At 34.2% G+C, this 22,895-nt stretch overlaps 2 protein-coding genes across 11 annotated transcripts in view; one reads left to right on the plus strand and one right to left on the minus strand.

The window, feature by feature from the left end:
* Positions 1 to 3,823: 3,823 nt before the first annotated feature.
* Positions 3,824 to 9,922, minus strand: MED9 (mediator complex subunit 9). The gene is made up of 4 exons (XM_069833054.1): positions 9,729 to 9,922; positions 9,418 to 9,523; positions 8,069 to 8,213; positions 3,824 to 6,129 (listed from the first exon to the last, which is right to left on the minus strand). The coding sequence occupies exons 1-3, from the start codon at positions 9,905 to 9,907 to the stop codon at positions 8,073 to 8,075; spliced, it is 426 nt and encodes a 141-aa protein (XP_069689155.1). The 5' UTR covers positions 9,908 to 9,922; the 3' UTR covers positions 3,824 to 6,129; positions 8,069 to 8,072.
* Positions 9,923 to 9,958: 36 nt separating this feature from the next.
* Mrgn1 (Mahogunin ring finger 1) overlaps positions 9,959 to 22,895 on the plus strand; it is an 81,847-nt gene continuing 68,910 nt past the window's right edge. For 6 of the 10 annotated variants that reach the window (XM_069833046.1, XM_069833042.1, XM_069833043.1 and 3 more), the window contains exons 1-6: positions 9,959 to 10,169; positions 10,245 to 10,363; positions 15,316 to 15,557; positions 18,310 to 18,497; positions 18,651 to 18,808; positions 20,826 to 20,960. In XM_069833046.1, coding sequence (XP_069689147.1) covers positions 10,082 to 10,169; positions 10,245 to 10,363; positions 15,316 to 15,557; positions 18,310 to 18,497; positions 18,651 to 18,808; positions 20,826 to 20,960 — 930 coding nt within the window. In that variant the 5' untranslated portion in view covers positions 9,959 to 10,081. The remainder of the gene's footprint in view (positions 10,170 to 10,244; positions 10,364 to 15,315; positions 15,558 to 18,309; positions 18,498 to 18,650; positions 18,809 to 20,825; positions 20,961 to 22,895) is intronic. The other 4 variants (XM_069833051.1, XM_069833045.1, XM_069833050.1 and 1 more) reach the window with 1 other exon arrangement.

Below are 22,895 nucleotides of genomic sequence, written 5' to 3' on the forward strand. Positions count from 1 at the left end.
CTAGTTCATATTAACACTTTGTTTAAAAACTTAAAATTGTATTAATGTAATTGTAATACAATTTTAAGTTTTTAAACAAAGTGTTAACGTAAACTAGAATCAATGAATCACGACTATATAAGTCACTTAGTTTACCAATATCGAACTATGCGAGTGGAAGTGATCAAGACATCTCACAACATCAAATTCAATCAAGAATGTCTCAAACGAGAGACGTACACATAAACATAAAAAACAACTCATATATAGCACACAGAAAACAATAGCTGCAGCAGAGAAAATATACATACAAAACAATATAAAACATTTACATTACATGAAAAACAAACACAACGCAAATGCATATAAGATATACTTGCAGCTAACAAAACAGTACATCATATACAATTAGAGGAAATCATTTTACATATGAACGAAGTAATAACACAAATAAGTGAAAAGATATAGAAACAAACTAGCAACATTAACCGATAAACAAAGAAACCACCACACACAAATTCCATCCTAAGATATTCACAATGTAACATTCAGTCAAAATGAAACGAAATTACTTGAAAAGGGACTAAAACATAACCTACAACATAACAAGACACCAAAAACACAACAAATGCAAACGATCATTAATGCAGAAACAGCAATTCAAAAACACAAGCACAACACCAAGAATACATTCGACAAGATTTACTAAGAAACATAGATAAAATAAATGAATCTATAACTGATAAACATGAAATTGAAACAATAAAGACATTAAGAGAGAAACAACAAGCACACAATTTAACATTTGTAAAAGCAGATAAACTTAATTGCACCGTAATAATGAATGCTCAAGACATGAACGACAAAATTAAACGTTTTTTCACGAAAATAACATCACAGAAATAAAAACAGATCCAACAACAAAATATCAAACCATAGTAAAAACTATAATAAATCGAAATACTCACATAATTGAAACAAATTAAACCCAACGTACCTAAATTAAATGCATTAGGCCTACCTAAAATTCACAAACAAAATATACCAATCAGGCCTCTTATAAACTAAAGAATGCATCAGCATACAAACTAGCGAAATACATAGACAATACTATAAGAAATAGTATAAAATTTGAGAACCCAACAACAATAATCACCACCATAGACCTAGTCAACAAAGTAAAACACAAACATATTCCACACAACACAACATTAGCATCATTTGACATCGAAAATCTATATACAAACATACCGGTAAGAGAACCACTCGAAATATTTCGAAAAATGCTTATTAAAAACAACATACCACAGACTCACATTGACGAAATTATATATATTACAGAGATCATCACAAAACAAAATTATTTCACACATAACAATAAATATTACACACAAACTGAAGGATTACCAATGGATTCACCTATATCAAGCATATTAGCCGAAATCTTCATTCATAATGTAGAACAAACACACATACTAAACACTGACAACAACAAACACGCAGAGAAAATAATGTATTGGATTGATCTGTAGATGACATAATAGCCTTATATAATGGAAACAAAAGACAAAACCTATATCAACAACTTAACAAAATACATTCCAAATTAAAGTAAACAATAGAAACAGAACATAACCAAACTATAAACTTCTTAGACATCACTATAACCAAAACAAATAAGAGACACGAATTCAAGATTTATAGGAAACCCACTACAACCACAACAAACATACACAATTCATCAAACCATCCCATACAACATAAACATGCAGGACACACAGATTAATTAACATACCAATGAACAATGACAACTACACTGAAGAACTCAACACAATAAAATATATAGCACAAGACAACGGATATAACCCTAACATGATAGACACACTAATAAGAAAAGCAAAACAAAAACAGAATAAACCAATACAAAGACCGCGTGAGAATAAATACATAACATTAACATACCACAATACCAATAACATACAAAATCGCAAATTCATTCAGAAAACTAAAATACAAGACAGCATATAAAACAAATAACATAACACAGAAATATCTAAATAATCACATCGAACATACAAATACATATAATTCAACTGGCGTTTACAAACTAAAATGCAATAGCTGCCCACATTTTTACATAGGACAGACAGGAAGATCCTTTCAAACAAGATATAATGAACATATTAAAGCTAAGCTATAACCAAATCCTACATCACATCAAATAACACAGAACATATTATCAACAATAATCACGACTACAATAATATAGAAGCAGATATGGAAATTCTACATATCACACCAAAAAGTCCACAGTTAAAGATGTTAGAACAATACGAAATATACAAACATACAATAACACACCCACAACATATACTTAATACACAATTACAGTTCAATACCCACACATTATTCGATATCATAATACATAACACACAAACAAACACCCCCACCTCTACAACTGACGAATGCAAATGGCAGAATTCAAGATCAGCTGGAACAAGAGTAGTTTGTAGGACACTGAAGATGACGCAGCACCGGCATCAAAACAGGTAGTCTGTCTAAGGTACATAACCTATTTTAAATTTTAACGCTTTTAACGTGTCAACTAATACATTAAATTCTGCATAGCTTGCAATATTATATTTTATACATCATGCATATATTTCGAAGATGAATAGTATTGTTCATTTAAAAACAGTAACAATAGCCTATGTAACATTAGTTACTTTGAAATAGCCCTGTGACGTCTGTTGCAGCATAATAGCCTTTTAGCACCAAGATTTAACACAGCAAGTTGTCAGGGTTGAAGTTGATCAAAGAAGACCCAACAATTCTAATAAGAAGCAGGTTCCTCATGATGTTAACTATCAGGAATGATTTCAGTGGAGAGACAATGAATTTGAATACGGAGAAGCCTTACAATATATTGGTAGCTCGAAATTCGAGCATTTCTCAGTTCTCTGAAACATTTTTGTACAATACAGCTAAGAATTTCTCTGCTGCCCATGAAGTAAATTTCCCCATTTGTAGAGATTTAATAATTTCCATTGTGTATGACTTTTTTTACTGTCACATTAGCTCAGAAATTGTTGTCATATAACACTCATCTCCCTATCATTGCTTATTTTTCATTCAGATGGTGCTAACACTAGATGTTATCCTATTTGCCTAGCATTCCAGTAGATTGAGAGGTTGACCACAGTTCTATCTTCCTTTATTGATGGGCATTCAAGAGATGGTCCTTTGTCATTATGCTGTCAGGGTTATTGTAGATGTTGCAGTGTGGTGAATCTTTGATGTTAATCTTGTGAAGGTGTGCTGCTACAGTCATGTTATGTATTTAATCTGAAGATGGCTACCACTTCCTACCTTGATTTATTTGACATTACTTCCACGTTTCCTCTATGTTGTTCCAGGGTTTAGTTTCTGCGAACTTTTCTGTTCTGCTCTGATCTTGTGGTTTGATTGTATTATTTTTATAGAATGATGTGGAAGTTAATTTAAAAAAATTTTTCCCTTACTTAACTGTAAACATGACGTGTATTATGTTGAGTATCCTTTTCGATGGGTGTCATTGTTCTTTCTTTTCTTTATACAGAATTTAATAAAGAAATGAAATGCCTCACTTCTCCTTTTATTAATGTTTGTTTTAAGTGAGTACACTGGACACCAGTTCATTACGTCATGCTGCTTAGTTCTTAAGCCTATTGTTTTCCTCTTGGTTCAGAGTTGGCTGTGTCAGATTATATGACAAGAAGATTTTACTTCGAGAATTGAAATAAACACTAAGTAGTTACACGAGTTTGGAATATGACTGTGTGCACCATCAATGACATAACATTAATACAGTGGGACTGGATATTTAATCATTTTATATTGATTGGAATACAAATTAACAGACATTAACATGTTGATATTTACTGGATACTTAAATCTTTTCAGTTACAAAGATACAGACTGTTAGTTCATATGTAATAAATGATGCACTAGTTTCCAATGTTATGGAGTCTGTCAATTTTATATTGTCATTTGGAGGGTTTTAACCAACAATCTTAATATCATACAATAAATTATTTTACAATCCCATTATGAAATTTCAATTCTATTTCACTTTCATACCACTAATGATTTAATACCAGTTAATACTTTTAGGTAATGATGGCTGGTAATATGCTTCAGTAGTTCTACAAATTAACATGTTGCTTTCTTTCTAAGATGTAGCCTATACATCGTAATATAATCAAGAACACCAGTTTAAAATTAGACACTTATTTATGAAATACACTAACTTACTTTCACATTTAAAAAGAAGACGAAATTCAACTTCTTTTGAAATTATTTCTTTTATCGAATTTATGTACATACTTTTCTAACAGTAATAATGCTACACAAGATTTCGAAAATTTATATTCTCCACACAAAACAAAATAATATAAGAAACATTTTAAAGCCAACATTGATTCTGTATAATTATTCCACTTTACACAAACTCAAAAAGGATTTACGTACTTTATTGCTAGATTAAACCGTGAAACATAATTAATGATACTAAAAATTAGATCTTGCCATATTCTAATTTGAACAAAAATGTAATTCAAGTTGGTGTTTACATATGTCTATTGAGGCAAATAATTTTAACTGCTTATTATTTTTTTTTTCCTAGATATGAAAAATGTAACATATTTATTTTATATCCATCTTTGCTCTAAAGTATTCTCAGTCTAAAAGTTTAACTGTCTTTCTAACACAGATCATTACTGAACTGTGAAGTTAACTCAGAATATGAAGTCTATACAATACATTTTCTTAACTGCATTGCTGATGGTTCCATCACATACATAGTGAATAGCGACAACTATACATTAGCATCTGTTAGCTCTGCTGCTGCATATACAAAGGTTCTATGCATGTAAGCAAAATGGAGAAACACTAAAGACAACAACTGTACTGTCGCAACAAAGCTACATACCAGAAGACGTGCTGCAGGTGCTGGTATTGATGCCAGCAAGATCAATGCAACTCTGAGGGCACTCATTCCACCAAAAACAATCATTGATAAAAAGAAAAAGGTGTTACTCTCCTCATGGAAGAAAAATAATGATAGTGCAAGAGTAAGCACATGGCCATACATGCCATATCCCAGAAGAGCATACATTTCACTCAGAGTTACTGTTGCCCTGCAGAGCCATCCAAGGATATATGCAGCAGCTGGCATTAGCACAGCATACAGCAGTAGAACCTCTGTGGGAGTGGTATTGGCGGCAGCTGAAGGCAGTTTAGAAGCATGACCGTAATGTAGTATTGCCGCCATGAGTAGTAATGCCAGACTCGGACCTAAAAAGTCTACATACACATGTCTGAATTTCTCACCTAAAATGGGAGGGACAAGTGATACAAAAATTCGATGTGGTAACTCATCAAGAGGAACCAGAAAATGATTTTTTATAGAAGTTAATACTGGCCAGACTGTTGTTCCAGATTTGTTGTCTTTCCAGTCATTCTCTTGGAATTTCTTTGTAGATGGATTATCATTACCAATGAAAATCACGGAACAGCTCTTGCCAACCATTCTGATCACGAAGTATATGAATATTACTGAGACTCCATACTAATACTTTAAAATGTTAACACATTTATTTCTAACAACGAAATTTTAAAGACTCATAATACTGAGTAATTTTCGTTCATATAGTCTAAAAAGTCTCATGCAACATGTTCTAGAACAGAAAGAAAAAAAGTTTCAATTTTACCTATAGTGAGTTAGTAAATATCTTCCCATAGTTCCATGCACTACATTTTATATATCGAGATATTATCCAGTAACATCAGTCTACTTTTTGACACTTCAAATAGTCAATAGTCAATCTTTCAAATAAATGGATATCACTTTCTTTTCTTCAGTTCTTCAGAAGCCTGTTTTATTTCCTTCTGAGCCTCTTGGAGTTCTGCTTGAAGTTTAGCTGCAAATGATCTAAGTCTCTCAGCACCAAGTCGAGGATTTGAAGCTGCTTGTTGACCAATAGTGAAGATGTATACCACAAGTTGAGCAGCACGGCGAATAGGATAGGACTCAGCCAAGCGGCTCACTACCCGTTCATTGTTGGCAAGGTAACGGAACAAGAAGCGGAGAACCATTGCACACTTCTTTACCTGACAAACACAGAAACGTATTAAAACAGAAATTTTGTGCAGAGTGAAATTCTTAATTGTGCACTTCTTGTGTAACATATTTTAAGAATTAATTCAGCTTAAGGCTGGTTCACAATAAACCGGAAACGAGAATCAGAACGAAAACGAAAACGGTAAAATTGTTAAAATGTGAGCATTCACAATTAACGAAAAGCTTGCCGGAGCCCGAGATCGGGAACGGAGAGTTGGCCAAGTTTCAACTTTGGCATTCACATTTCCGATCACAGCCCACTAGATTCATTCTATTGCCATCTAAAAGCTATTTTGTAGCAAGAAGACCGTGACATAACCTCTGCATTATTTTGTTCTGTGCTGTGCATCATGGAGCAAGTTTTATTTGATAAGATTCTAATATTGAGTGTTGAAGAAAATCCTCACGTTTACGATAAGCGGCACGCCTCGTATAAAGATGAGAAAATGAAGAAGAATACGTGGGTTTCAATAGCTGCGTCTTTGAACAGCGATCTGAAGCGAATCATGTTTTATTACTGTATTGGTTGTATTACAACTTACATATTCACGCTTCAATTCAATAACTACTGTTGTGTTCATTTTTGTTCTATTACAAATGTTTCTTCTCTAATTATTTTACGTTATGGTAGACTTAAAATAGGTTGTGATAATAAAGATGCATGGGGATATTTATAGTACAGTACCTAATGAAATGTTTCAGTTGAAATTTCGAAGTTGGTTAACCTGTGTTTATGTTGACTGCCTTGTACTCATGAGAGAACGCCATTGGTCAATTATACACAACATCAGAATGCGTAATATCGACTTTACATATCGTTATTGATATAGCCTACATGTCAATATGCATAGTCGTCTACGTTCTCGGTTTATTGTGAATCAAAAATTTTCATATTCACGTCCTCTGCTTCTCGTTTTCATTTTGGTTCTCGTTTCTGGTTTATTGTGAACCAGCCTTTACAAATTATTTACTTCCATTTCTTCTGACAAATAAAAACCTTCATGTCATAAGAAGCTTCAGTACTACAATTTCCTTCAAAGGAAATTCAATTTACTTTGCTCCACCATCAACAAAATAAATAATAAATTCCCTATTTATGTATATATTCATGATAAAATTCTGCTTTTGAAATAACATTATATGATGCAATTAAAAAAAAAAGCTGTTTTTTTTTTTTTTTTTTTTTTTTTTTTTTTTTTTTTTTTGCGAAAAACTATACTTGCAACAGACAACTGGGATTCATAATATCAATTATGTTTTTTGTGACAAATTTTACGAACAAGAAATATAAATTAAGTTCAAAAATGATATTGGAGCTTGATGGTTAAAAAAGTTTTTCGAAATATACGTAAATGTACCTTGTTTTTTCTCCATTTGACTTTTGAATTGCAGCAATGTAGATATCGAAGCAGCATTTTCTCATTATGTGAACCAGGAAACCAATATAAATACTACATATGCTACATGGTTGATTAGAGCGCAAATATAGCTCTGTTAAACTGAGGTATATTGGAAATCAAACAAGCAATGGAGTAAGTTGTTGGTGTTGAGTGAGAGGATGGGGAAGCAGCCAGTTATCCAGACATCATAAGATTTGTTTTTGTATGGATGGAAATAGCCTATCTAGCAAAATACAACAAATATATTGTATATCAGTACCAAATCAGTCCTCTATTACCTACTATTGCTGCTTTCTTTCTCCCTTGAACTGTAGTCCTTAACTATGTTGGAGGTCGTTAGGAATACCTTGTTTAATAAAACTGTTCATCTGAAAACTTCTGAGTCGTGAGGCTGACTGAAAACAGGCACTGCAGAGACCTCAAGACATTCGAATACATTCTGATTCCCTATGTTATAAAACTGCATTCAGTAAATGGAGATACCAAATAGGTAGACCTAGTTACCTCACAATTATTAAATAACACATACCTCACTACGATTTTGGAATATCAAACGTGCACATGTGTCTATATTTCAACAAAAGATCTTTCTTCAGTTGAAGTTGTTTTCTCAGAGTTTCAAGTTTTTGCAGTTGTTCTTCTTTACTATATTCCACACCAGGAAGTCGACGAATCTGCAATGAAATGTTTTGAATCGTTACATTTATAATTTTTTAGCCAACACAATGTTTTGTCGGTTTTCTTAGCCATTAGCTTACATTGCGTTTCAACTACATTCCAAACGACCAGTACACAATTCATTATCACAGAATGGCTATATACTACCGTTTATCGTCATATGAGCTTGTGAAATTAACATTACGGTATTCTTTCTGTAAGAATATTAACTTCCATAAATTAGATTAGGTAACTCAGGCTCTGGTCGCAGTTTTATTTAGTGGTCAGCAACTTTCACGTCATGTTTACATATTATAAATAAATAAATGCAGGGATTTTATACTTGCGTTTCAGAGTACTGTGCCTCTCAGCGTAAGTAGGTAATAAGTAATGGCCCCATAGAAAATTTGAAGCTAGCATTTTCTGAAAATTATATTTTGAGTAATTTTTTTTTTTTTTGTGAACTCTGTCTAGAAGTCGGCTGAGTTATGAATTAAATCATAATTCAGTTTATTTATCAGATGATTATATGGTAAGCAATTATGAGATACCTACTGAGAAACTTATAAATTATTAGTTAGCTCTGTAAGCTTGACAAAAGAATACGTATAACCTGTAACATTAATTTGGAGGAAAACCTCTCCATGAATTTTAGAAGTTCTGAGCATGTAGGCTGTAATAATCATTCTTATTCAATTCCCATCATTTATATGCATAGATTGTTGGGGACGGACTATAGTTGTGCATGTTTTAGATAATGTTGGGGGCGGGCTATGGTTTTACACGTTTTCGATTTTTAAAGTTTTGCGTAGTTTGGAGCTTAGGTCAGCTTAGTTTAACTTATTTTTGCGGGTTAGTTTAGATTGTAATAGGTTATGTTAGGTTACAGTGAAATTATGTTCTTCCGAAATTTTTTTGGTAATTAGCAAGAGATGTGACAAGATTAATGGATTAGTTGTAGGGTTATCTAAGTGACATGAGGCCGAGGAAAATGTGTGAAAAGATTTCAATGGTCTTAATTCCTCGGCCTCACGTCACTTAGATAGGCCTATCCCCTCAACTAAACCACTAACCTTGTCGCATACTACCTTGTAAAAGACCGGCGGTCCCTTGCTAATTCAAATGTTGTCCCTTAATGCTTATACTCACATTTCATTATTATTTCTTAGCGTATATGAATAATTAGTCTGTGTCATGTCAGCTAAAGTATTTGTCCAGTACCTGGTTTCGTGCTTGATCTAGTTTTTTCTGCAGTTCTAGCACTTTCTGACTTGTATCCTGAGATTCTCTGGTTTTCTGGCTTGTATCATGTGGATCTCTTTCAACGCTGAAATTGAGAAAAATACATTGATGTTCACAGTTTTCAGAATTTAGCCCTATGAGCTAATTTTGGATAATACAATCTATTAATAAAATGTAATACAAAGTTCAACTTAAGTAATTTAACCGGGCATTTCAAAGACGATGATGAACGATGTGGAATTTACATATATCACAATTTTGGCATACGTGAAATAGACTAAAAGACATACCTTCTAATTATTTCATAAATCAGAGGCAGAAATTCTACATCTACATCGTCTACTGTTAACTGCGAAGGTATTGTAGTACCATTAGTCTCTCCAGAGTCCATTGCATTTCTTCGATTTCTGGTTTTATTTCTTTCCAGACAGCTGACTGTATTGTAGCCAACCCCAAACAGTATATCCATGACGATTTTGGCATTCAAGCCTTTATTAAGCGTAATTTCTGCGTTGGCAGCACTGAATGAACAGACCAACATCACGGAGACAGCTGTACAATGCAATGTTTGTGTGTCTGCCAGAATGTCTTGTAATTAGTAGACTATAATTTTTTTTGCTATTGTGTGCCTATTTTGTAAAGGATGGGGGCTTTAACGAGTCGGCAGCATGCTGGTGTAGAAGAAGTTGACATTGTTTCCAATCATGCGTACAAATATCCACCAAGATCAGGTACATAAAGAAAGATGACATTGACTGTTATGAATGTGATTAGTTGTTATGTTAATGCAATCTTTTCTTGTTTAGGAAATTATTTTGGTAGTCATTTCATCATGGGAGGAGAGAGATTTGATACTCCTCAGCCCGAAGCCTATTTGTTTGGAGAAAATGCTGATCTCAACTTCCTGGGAAGTAGACCCACTCCAGTAAGAATGTTTTGCCATGTTGTTAACTATTTTCTTATATAATATTTATTTTAGCAACCTATTAGTTTAGTTTTTGTAGAATTTGATATATGATTAAGTGTTTATATATTGTCGTTTTTATATAACTATAAAATTGGGTTGTTCTGGCATAATTATATAATTTAAGATATTTCTTTAGTAGGTACTTAATTGTCATTTATGTTTTAGACATTTGCTGTAAAATTAAATGTAATTATAAGAAAGTTTTATATCTACTTTTCTTTTGAAACTTTATTGTGAACGCGATTATTTATTAAGAATCTGTTAGTTGTTGTTTGCCTTTCCAGTTAATGTAGCTGTTGACTATATTTAGAAAAGATAATAGCTTATTATGACAATGTCATAATATAGTCTTGAAGATTTAATATTGGGATTATATAATTATGTTATGCTCTAGTCACTTCAGTGAAAAAGTTTTGTCATTCAGGTTGGTTATGGGAATGTATACACCAGTTTAATGGAAGTAATTATAAAAATAAAATAATTTTGAGGAGGTCATGTTTAGATTGTGAACGTAATTACTGAGTAATTATTGTTTTTACTTTATTGTTGAATAGATTGAATGCAAAAAAAATAGTAGTTATTCACGGAATAAAAGGAAGCAATTCATAGTTGGAGTGTTTCACCTTTTCTCGTTTCTTAGTCTCAACATTTACCACATATTTTAAACGGATTTGAGATTTTCCTTAGCCTACAATACATACCCTCATTACCAATATTGCAGAGTGCTTAGAGACGCAGTGCTGCAGTCTTTTAGTAATTTTTAGGAAAATTAAACCAAATACTTATGCACGATGTTTATTAAGAAATATCGGTACCGTAGTTACATTCTATAAAATAGAATCTTGTTGAAACCTGTATTGTTAAACAAGCGAGCGTCTGTATTCTGAAGGAAAATTGTGTAGTAACTATATTGAGTGTGGCTATGAGTGTATCAACCTAGGAAAAGCTAGAGTGTTTAATAATGAGTAACTGTTTACATTTTCTTATGTTTCAAATTCTAACATTTTGATAACCATTTACCGAAATGTAGCCATAATATTTGTAAAGTTTCATCTTGGAGTGTTAAACATAATAGTTATTTATGCAACAAGTGAATAATCTTGATGATTATGGCATGAGTGAATGTTTATTGCATGAACGATAGTGAGTGCGACAATTTTCACGAGTGTCATAATAAGATTATCCACGAGTTGGAAGTCGGCCTGGGTAGTGTAGTGTGCTTAAATGCAGCAGGCCCATGTCAGTAGGTTTACTGGCATGTGAAAGAACTCCTGCAGGACAAAATTCCGGTATACCGGTTACGCTGATATAACCTCTGCATTTGCGAGAGTCGTTAAATAAACCATTTCTTTTTTTTTTCACGAGTTGGCTACAACACTTTATGGCATCTTAGCATTATAAATTGTAGGAAAACTATGAAAGAAACTCCATAGCTGACAATTTGTGTTCGTAAGTTCGTATAGATTAGTTATGCCTGGCAATTGACATTGAGTAAAGATGAATGGATGACTTTGCAGGTTATGTTACAAAATGTTCCTTTATTTTGTTAACTGTTTTACTTATGTGATACTACAAAAGTGATACAAAATTGTTAAAGATTGGAAATAAATGGTACGTTACCTTGTGTCCTGCATTTCATTTCTTGTTACACAGTGTGTAGAAGATATTCGGATGAGATGCATGTATCCTAATCCAAGCGTTCCGATATTACGTCATAAGCGAATATGTCTTTGTTTTTATCTACACCCGCATAATAAGCCAATTATGAACGATATTCGATGTAGTAACAGCCTGTTTATAATACTAGGATGGTATAAAATATGAAATTGAAATGAATACTTATGACCAATCGGTAATAACACAAGACTCAGCATCCAACAAGAAAGTTCTGTGAGTAATTATTACTAATGGAAACAGATTTTATTAAAGATCTTCTTAATTGCTACTTGCTTCACAACTAAAACTAACTCGTGGCCTATTTATATGCAAGAATTAGTACTTATACATACAGTATTTTGTTATGAATCTTTATGTATTTGACGAAATTATGTCACATTTATTATACATTGTGTACATATTATATTATTCAGTAATACGTAGATTTGAATTTTTTTTCAACTAATGGCGGACACTTGACTACAATCATTTTCCCAAGCTTCCCTATGAGGCAGTATGCCGAAGCTTGTAGTTTTTTCAGCTGCCACAAAGGCATTGCCCTTGATGCACCATAGGAGGCGAACTGTGTAACACTTTATGATTATTGGAGCAATGGTAGAATGCCATTACAAATAACAGTAGTACCCTGCAACAACCTACCAGCAAACACCGTCTTTGTCTACCACAAATTCCAGTTGGACCCACTGGGATTCTGACCCGGGTTACCAGCGTGGAAAGCTGTTGCTTTAGCCATTTGGCTGATGGTGCACCAGAATTTGAAATGTATCTACGAATATACAAGTTCACTTTGTTATATCATGGGACAGTGTGTACTCAATTTCTTTCCTGAAATCATAAATGTTTTTTTGTTAATATGTTTGTTATTTAAAAGTAATATTATTCCATTTACAGACCATCGAGATCCAGAGGGTAGCAGGAGGTTAAGACTTCTACACTTGCAGGCATTGAGCATTTAGTAGTAATAAGGATATCAGCCCTATATGTTTATCTCCTTTATCCCTAAGGAAAACTCTCTGATACTTCTGTTAGAGGTTCAGCTGACTGAAAGGTTGAGGTTCAGCTGACCGAAAGGTTGAGGTTCAGCTGACCGAAAGGTTGAGGTTCAGCTGACCGAAAGGTTGTGGTGCAGTTGGAAGGATTAGATTGATTGAAAAAGATTTATGAATGCATCTGATTCAAATCCGCGACCTTCAGGTTTTCACTTTTTCTTAAGAAGACGAAGTTACTTTATATGTATTAAAGATAATGTACAGAATGCAAGACTGTAATTCGTACATAGTCGAGTACTAGTACCAGAAACTTTCCTTCTCTGTGCCCCACATCTCTGAAATATTGTGCTGTTTAATTATAACAATTACATTCTATGTTATCTAGTTACAGGATCTCCTACAGAAAAAAGTTCTCATTGGCTCAAGCTATTATTATATTATATTAAGAGTTTAAAATAAGGTTTGCATTAAACAAAAAAACAGTGGTTCCAATTGTAATTTATCGCCCTGAAAGTTTATTTTCATTTATATTAGGTTAAATATAAACATAGTAATCATTTTTAGTAGACACTTGAGAAACGTTTATATAGTATAAAATAAAATAAAACGAAGATTGCATACAGAAGTAATAATAATAATAATAATAATATGATATTTATTATAGTTCACAGACAAAAACATATACATACATATAATCATTGAAACCTTACATTACATACTTTATAATTTACATATAAATATACAATTTTTAATGTAATTTCTAAACTTAACTATTTAATATAAGTTGTTTTATCTTGCACTTGCGACTAGCTTTGTGCAAGACTCAACTCAGTAATAATAATAATAATAATAATAATAATAATAATAATAATAATAATAATACTGGCTATAACAGTCCATGAGAGGACCAAAGTTGACCAGCTGACTGCTGGCCTCCTGCCAGTATACCTCACCAGATGTGAACGAACATCCAGCCACTATGGGGGTATTTTGTGGTTAGGACAATAATTCCTCCATGGAAGCTGGTTCATGGAACCAGATTTTGCTACCTATCGACATACTGTAGCTCGATAAATTCATCATAAGACTGGGTGGGCACTGGTCCCATACACTGGTCAAAATTTCATGAGAAAATTTGTTTCTCCGTGACTGAAACCAGTGCTCATTCCATAACGCAAGTCCTGGCAAGATGCCTTAGACCATAACTGTATAGCATGGGATGCAATAAGAATCATACTTATGCTCTAATATGTAGAGACTAATTTTTTGGTCCTACAGAATTGTCTGTGATGATTACCATTTGTTATTAACGGAGAAAAATACGCTCTGGCGCCGAGGATCGAACCCAGATTGGAACTGGGAGACTCTGGTTCGATCCTCAGCACTGGAGCGAATTAGATTATTTGCCTAACAGTGCATATATTGTAGGAGTCCTGGCTGCCAAGTCACTCAATTGAGTGCACTCCTTTTTTGATGACTGTTGACTTAAAATATATGTCAATATAATATATAAGTCGAACACTGAGTAAGTCCACTAAAAAAAAAGAACCAAAGGAGAAAGATTCGATCTGGTGCGGTGGGTTGAACTTCGGCATAGCTCAGTGGGTAGAGCGCCAAGTGCGTATAACTGGGAGATCCGGGTTCGATCCTTGGTGCCAGAGCAAATTTTTCCCTGTTAATAGCACATGCTCTATTAGATAAATTACCTGAGTGCATTACATATCATTTCCATAAGTGTGAAAATCTCACTAACTGCATATTCAGCTTCCTGCAGGTGACATTAGATAGTCAGCAAAAGATTCTAAACATATTAGCATGTTTCAGCTTATTTCACCAAATACGTTTCGCAGATCAGAATTTATGATGTTAAAATTCAATGTCGTTGCCCATGTGCCAAAGGTGTATATTATGTGCTTTTTTGGCTATTTCTACTTAATTGCATTTTGAAGTTGTTAGTCGATATTTTATTGCATAGCAAAAATATGAATTATTTTTCGAATTTTAAATAGCTTAAATTTTCATCTAAACTTAATTTTTTCTTGAAATTCATTACCAATTGGAACTTTAAATATTGTTTTCTCAAAACATCAATTTTGCACATAGAGGTCATTGGTCTAAGAGCGACAATGTTACTTGCCTACTTCTTTGTGTTTATTTATGCCTTTGGGTTATTTTAATGTTTGATTATTGCTGTTTGCATTCAGTTGAGAATTAATGAGAAATACTTCTTTCCCTTTCTTTTAGTTTCCATACCCTCCACCACAAGCCAATGAACCAACAAAGACATTAAAAAGTCTGGTTAATATTAGGAAAGAATCTTTAAGATTTGTTCGATCACCTGAGAGTCTCAGTAAAAATGGTGAGAATGACATAGAAGCTGTTAAATCTTCACAATTTAATATTGAATTTACATTTGACTGTGATGCTCGATGTGCTATCACCATTTACTACTTCTGCACAGAGGATTTCACAGCTAATGGTGTTGTGTGAGTATGTATTTATGTATACAGACATTTTTCTAGTACACTTTACTAGTTTTATTTAGTATGAAGCATCCAATATCTTATACAATTTTCTCGTTATAATTTCGTGATGGCTTGTTCTATGAGAGTTATTATTTTTTATTATTGAGTTACATACATTTCTGTATTTTATGTAATGATAATAGCTGTACTATATTTTATGAATCCAAGATTGACATGTTTAAAGAACTTTGTTGTAAACTTTCTTTGAAGCAGTATTAAACTGAAGTGCATTAGAGGAATTAAACTATAATTTTCGTGACTTATTTCTCTTGTTTCATTGTAATAAAAATAGAAAACATACAGGCTGAATATTAACTCTAGGGACAAACTTCAGGAAGTGGAAAAGGGAACAAAAAAGTTCATCTGAACAAATGTCCAGAAATATCTGTGTTCATGGCGTTACTCTCTCATGAGTGCTTTCATCAGATTCAGCGTCAATGTTTGGACTGGAATTATTGGTGAACACCTGCTTTGACCAGTCCTTATTCCATAACACCTCATAGGCCAGGTAGCTGTGATTCCTGCAGTACTCTTGCTGGAAGATGTGTCATTGGCAGTACAACAGGTCATGTGGTTGATGTATGATGGAACTCCTTCCCACTTTTGTGTTGACGTTTGTCAGCATCTCAACATTTTCCCTGGCAGATGGATTGGACGAAGTCCTGTTGCATGGCCCTCCTGGCCACCGGACTTAAACTCATTACCTGGGGAGCACCTGAAAAGTGTCGTGAATTCTGAGCTAGTTCCTGATGTGTAGACACTTGTACTACATGTTAAAACAGCCAGTGACGCTATCCGGATACAGGCTGGAACATTAGAACAAGTGTGTCAATCCATGATGCAATGCTTGGGCATTTGCATTGAGGCTCATGGAGAATACTTCGAACACTAATTATAAAGTTCTCAGAAATTAAATAGCTAGTGTCGTGCAATGGAATGGAAAGTAATTATGCTGTATTCCGGACTCTCTGTATATTTTGGTGCATATGTTCACATGAAATTTTTTTGTTCCTTTTTCTGTCAGAAATCATTTCCTGAAGTTTGTCCCTATAGTTAATATTCACTCTGTATATTTCGTGTTAAAAACTAAACCTAGCCAGATTATTGCGTTTAATTTTCTCAGTTATAAGATTGAGGCTTTCTAAAAATCCTAGTTCTAGTATATTGTAACTTCAGAATTCAAAAACAATAATGTAATTTTATTCTCACAACAATAACTCTTCACTTTCTACAATTTAATTCTACTCCCGTCAACAATGGGATTTGCTCTTCACACAGCAACACAGTATTCGTTATTGCACTCCACAGACGACAGTGACAATTTACTTGGATTATAGAGAACAACAATGAACTGTTAATTTTAACTAATGTTCACAAGCACTATTTACAAATCAGAACTGTCAGTTCTCAGTTCTTCTAGCTCACTCACTCGAGTTCACAGTATCTCGAACCCCAGACCTTAGAGACAGTCCACTGAACTTCGAACTCAGGTCCCTCCAACTGCGGTGCACTGCACTCGAACTCAGGTCTTCGGATGCTCACACAGTTGCGGACACACACTCAAGTCGAACTCCGGTGCACGAGACTGGCTGGCTTGCTGTCCACTGACTGTAACAACACTGGCTGACTGACTGACGTTCACTTGCGTCTTCTCTTTTATAACCAAACCATAGTTTCGCGATCTCGAATAATCTCGATATCTCCCATCTCTGCCGCGGTCGCTCTCTCTCCGCCACAACACATGCCCCAGGAAGCAGATGCGTGTGCAACCTGCCCGTCACGGCCGACCTTGCACTTCCTTCTGCTGGTCGTGAGATCGAATCTCACGTGGCTGTCACAATATTCATGAACCCTTAACATTTATTTTTGTTTTATGGGTGTAATATAAAAAATGCATTCTAAAATTAAGTGTGAGTGCATGAACGTGAGCCTGTGTTTTTTTTTTTAGTATACGAAGAAGAAAGGAGAAATAAAAGCCTTTGAATAACACAAGATAGTTATTTTAAAATGTGTTTCTCGGGCCTCATTTGTAACTTGTTATTTTTTCTGTTTTGTTTTTGATTGCCGCAGTTTAATAATAGATGTATTTCTAATAAAGAATTAATTTAGCTCCGATATATCATTTGAATGCTATAAAATTTTGTTAGACTTGCCAGTTGTTGTTGTTTAACCAGGTGTCCGAAGACAGGTCTGAACCTCACAAGTGACACCAGGAAGACACTACGTATGAAGCAACTAGGGTAGAAGATAATGGAGTAGAGTGGCCAGTTCCATTGCATACATTGCTGACTAGCTACATATTACACTAGTCAGACTTCAGATGCATACAAATAATTGTTCTTCCTCTGACACATATCGTCAAGTGAGCTGTACTGCCTGATAATAGATGTACATAACAGCCAGAACCTCAATCAGAGGAAGACTTGCCAGTGTGGCTACATTTTCTCAGTTATTATCTGTCCGCATTTTCTTACTTAACTGAAAGGAAATTGGGAAAATTAATTAGATTTGAAAATGTTAGATGTTCCTAAATATAACATGTTTCTTTTTGAAAAGAATATTGTAATACAATAATTATTAATTATTCAGATGTAAAATTGCTCCTACAGTACTATTATTTCGAAATATTTATTACAAGACGTATAATATTCACATAGTTTCAGCTTTGGAAAACTTTGTGTGAATGTACTCAAGACTTTGCATTGTGCTACAGGTACACACCTCGTGATCCTTCCATGAATTCAGAAACATATCACTACAAACGTGGTGCAAATCAACAGTTCTGCCAAGTTTCTCATGTATTTGATCCAAGTCAGTATTTGGAAGAAGAACTAACCTATAATCCGGACAGAGACGTCATTCCCATAGCAATCCATTGTGTAGCAGAAGAGGGGGGAGAAGGTAATGTAGAAGAAATTAGGAATGGTTGTTTACTTAAAAGTTTAGTGAAAATTTGTGACAATGTGTAGAGTCAAGACATTGCTTGTATTAATGTTAATAATGATTGGCTAGAAATAAGGACATGCTTTATTCAAGAAACACTTTCCTTTTCAGAGCCACGGCAATCTCACACAACAATTGCAGTGGTGGATCGTCATTCTGATGGAACATATGTCCTCAAGGCTTTAAAGCAGAAACTCTTTGTGGACGGACTGTGCTATCTTTTACAAGAGATTTATGGAATTGAAAACAAAAACAATGATAATAATAAGGTATTATTGACATTAAGTTTATACAATAAGAGTAGTTTATTTAAGTTAACCGTTATATTGCATACTAATACTTTGTCCCAAAGCTTTGCTTGCTGTATTTTAAACATCACCATAAAGTGTATTCCTTTTCTTACTATAGAGTTATCGAAAAGGATTGCCCTGATTAACAAAATTATGGAACTAATGAATGTGTAAAAGCGGTTGAAGTGCTGAAATATTAAGAAAATTGTAAATTTTTTCAGATTTAAATATGTTTCGATATGCTATGTGTTTGTGAATCAGCAGATGTAGAAATAATAATCTTCTATCTTATTTACCCAGCCATGTCTGGCGATTGCTTACCATCTCAGTGGCAGCAGTCAGTGATGCTTTCCTTTAGGTGCACTAGATCATAAATTTTGCATCATGTACAAGTTCTTAATGTATACCCAGGAAAAATAAGAAAAATACAAGAACAAGGGCGACAGTAGCAACAAGAGGGGTTGCATTTTTATGTGACAGTCAATTCCCAAGTTATCCTTCCATACCTAATAATAATAATATATATAGTGCCACAGCCCTTGAAGGGCCCAGACCGACCAGCTGGTTGCTGGCTTCACGTTCACAGCCAAAGCAGAGGTGGACGATCATCCAACCAGAATAGAGGTATCGTGTCGTTAGCACGATGATCCCACCAGCTGTTATAGCTGGCTTTTGCAACCAGATTTCGCTAACTATCGTAGCTCCCCAAGTGCATCACAATATTGGGTGAGCACTGGTCGAAATTTCATGAGAAAATTTCTTCCCCCTTCCATACCTAGTGAGGAGAAAGGCATATCTCCGTCAAAAGTGGATGACAAGGAGCACAAGGGGAATGAAAGGAGAAACAAGGGGAATGTAAGGAGAACTAGGGGAATACAAGGAGAACAAGGGAAATACAAGGAGGACAAAGGGACTGCAAGGAAAGCAAGAGGTTAATTGTAATTTTTATAATATTGAAGTTTTTAAATATCTAGGCCCTATATTATAGCTTGCATTCATAGCATAAATCTGTCAATCTTATGCAATAGCTGTAGCTTACTAATTGCCGTGTTTTCTTGAATACTCCGCGCCCTCGAATAAGCCATGCACCCCACTTTTGAAAGAAAAAAATACAAAAATAAAACTTTCAACAGATATATCCACGATAAGTTAAAAACAATTGAACACGATTATAGTTCAGTTAACAATAAATTTTATCCTGGAACAGGATCCTTCAGTCTCTGGTGCAGCTTTCACTTATATTAAATTTACTGGCTATAGCATGATTTCCATATTCCTCTGCATCTTTGACAATTTCAAGTTTTTCGCTGCAATAAAGGATCTCATATCTTTCTATAGTGATACTCATTTTCAGAATTGAAAATATAAGATGCACAAAATATTCGTTACACTTGAATTTAATTCTGACACTTGTAGGCCTACTGCTAATCCAAACACCATTTATCAATGTTAACAGTTGAAATACCTACACAGGAAGATAATGGCATGTGCTACCATCTTAGAAGTTGTGCAGAAGGAAAAATCGGGCAATGTTGCCAACTTAATTTCGAATAAGCTGTGGGAGAAGAGTTTGGAGCAGAACAAAATATCAGATGATAGACAACATTTAGATATATGGGTCATATGTGGAGACAAGAGGAAGTCAGAAAATAGGAAAGATTGGAGAATGCTGGGTTTGCAGTGAAAAAACTGCCGTTGAGCGGAACACTATGAATGAATGAATATTTAGGAAAAAAATTGCGCGGAGTATTCGAGAAAATACAATATTATTACTCACCTTTCCCCGTTTAAAAATAAGCTGTATCAAAATCAGATTTACATTTTGTGAAAATACGGTAATATCAAAGAAAATTCTCTAAAGCTAGTGCATAAATATCTTAATAGAGCTTCTTATGTTAAGAGAGTGGTCCAGTAATTGGCATGCTTGTGAATGGACCTAAGGTTTCAACTCATTCAGATGTAATGGATTTTTAAGCGAAAATTTTGATTGTTTCAGAGTGCAGGAGACGAGGACACAGAAGATAATGGATCTGAATGTGTTATTTGTATGTGCGATGTGAGAGATACATTGATTTTACCCTGCCGACATCTGTGTTTATGTAATTCTTGTGCTGACTCCCTTCGTTATCAGGTTTGTTATTGTACAGTTACTTATCTTATCAAATGCTTGTCCATTTAGAATTGCTTTCAATACTACAGAATAAATTATTGTGTGCGAAATCAAAATTATAAATTAAAAATAGTAGTAGAATACTTCAGTAATACTTGTGTTATTTTATAAATGGACAGTGTTGTGTACTGTTATTGTTACTTTTAGTAAAATTATTTCGTATAAAATTATTTCATATAATATCACCCATAATTAATTGTGGTATCTCTGGAATATATAGAATGACTTGTAATTGTGTACTATAAAGGGATGTGGCGGATTTTACACTAAAAACAAATGAAAAATCTCATAACATATTACTGGAGCTGCGTCATTATAGAGAAACTGACAGGGACAGTTCAGACAAAGACTGCCATTACTTTGTAAAGTGTTTAATTGTCCTGCATTAAGGTAGGCGCTCACTTACCAGAAAAAGTTCGTTCTTTGCATTCAGATTTTATTATAGTATTGCTCACTTGTACGCATTTCCGAATTAACCATCAAATGGTGTTGTAATTTACTGCTAGAGCACAGTATTTCAATGTAGTGCTCTGAACTGAATCTGGAAATAAAATTAGCTCTGTAACTTAAACTATGAAGATTTTATTTTACAATTGATATCAGCAGTGCTTAATTATTACAATTTATTTTTACAATATTCATCTTTAATTCATTATATTGCTATTCATTTCCGGGTCCTCGTGGTCATTCTTAATTAAGGCCAGACGATTTATTTTTCTTTAAATCTCTTTATTTTTCTCAGTCCCATCCCAAATGTTCTTTTTGTATATTAACATTGCTATAATTCTCATGTGATATTATTGTAAAGCTCTTCATAGGCCTACTGTTGGACTAACAAAATAAGCTTCACATCATCTATTTCATTTATATCTTCAATATTACTGCGACTGAAGGTCTTGCAATTGATATAATTTTCATGACATTCTTTATTTCGATCTTGGCCCATATGGAAATCCGATTAGAACTCTCTGGCCAGAATTCTGGATGGAATCTGGTCATGCGAACATAGGTGATACGGCCATGTGAGCGATGCTCCATTTAAAAGAATGTAAAGAATACAAATCTGAAAGTGCCGAATGAATCTGTTCCAGTGTGCATCTACCTTTATGAAGTACAGTACTGCACATTCACAGATGTTCCAAGTGTGCACCATTGCATTCACAACATAGTTTAATACTTGAGCCCTTCTACAGCATGACTGGTGTTTCGTTGGTAGATGTGCAACATATCTCAGATTGTATTTCTTGCAGTTAAAATGACATTCAACAAATGCTCTCTTGTGTCATGCTGTTAGGAATACACAACTTCCTTCATTTCGCACCGCAAACAGAAATATCAGGGTATGAGATTGGACAATAGATCAGCCATGCAAGCAGCTTATTGCATCCACTAGGGAGATTCCCCCCTGGGCCACCCCCTGAACTCATCACTGGTCATTAGAATTACATACATTCTTGTAAATACTAAGGCATTCGACAAGTAATGGCAACAATGCTGTAAATCAGTGCTTCTAGCAGTGACCATTGAAATGTTGTACTACATAATAGAGCAGTGATTGTTTCATAAATTTACAATATTGAAAGTCTCGAAGTAGCCATATTTTGTAAATACAGTGGCTGTTTCTGATTTGTAGTAAACAATACAGCCCTAAAGTTACGAACAAAGGTGCTTCATAAAAATCCAAGTTGCAAGAGGAAAATATGTAACTCAGTGCTTTAGGCATTACAAGAAGCCTATGGGAGAGATGTCTTACATACTTACTTACTTATGGCTTTTAAGGAATCCGGAGGTTCATTGCCGCCCTCACATAAGCCTGCCATCGGTCCCTACCCTGTGCAAGATTAATTCAGTCTCTATCATAATATCCCACCTCCCTCAAATCCATTTTAATATTAT

Source organism: Periplaneta americana, chromosome 8 (assembly GCF_040183065.1).
Source record: "Periplaneta americana isolate PAMFEO1 chromosome 8, P.americana_PAMFEO1_priV1, whole genome shotgun sequence".
Classification (NCBI taxonomy): Eukaryota; Metazoa; Arthropoda; class Insecta; order Blattodea; family Blattidae; genus Periplaneta; species Periplaneta americana.

What these genes read in the sequence shown, in the direction of transcription:
- MED9 (XM_069833054.1), bottom strand. Translation starts at nt 9,907, where the DNA reads ATGGATATACTGTTTGGGGTTGGCTACAATACAGTCAGCTGTCTGGAA. An exon ending in ATTTATGAAATAATTAGAAG is followed by an intron (nt 9,524 to 9,728) that starts GTATGTCTTTTA and finishes TCTCAATTTCAG; the next exon opens with CGTTGAAAGAGATCCACATG. An exon ending in TAGATCAAGCACGAAACCAG is followed by an intron (nt 8,214 to 9,417) that starts GTACTGGACAAA and finishes ATTTCATTGCAG; the next exon opens with ATTCGTCGACTTCCTGGTGT.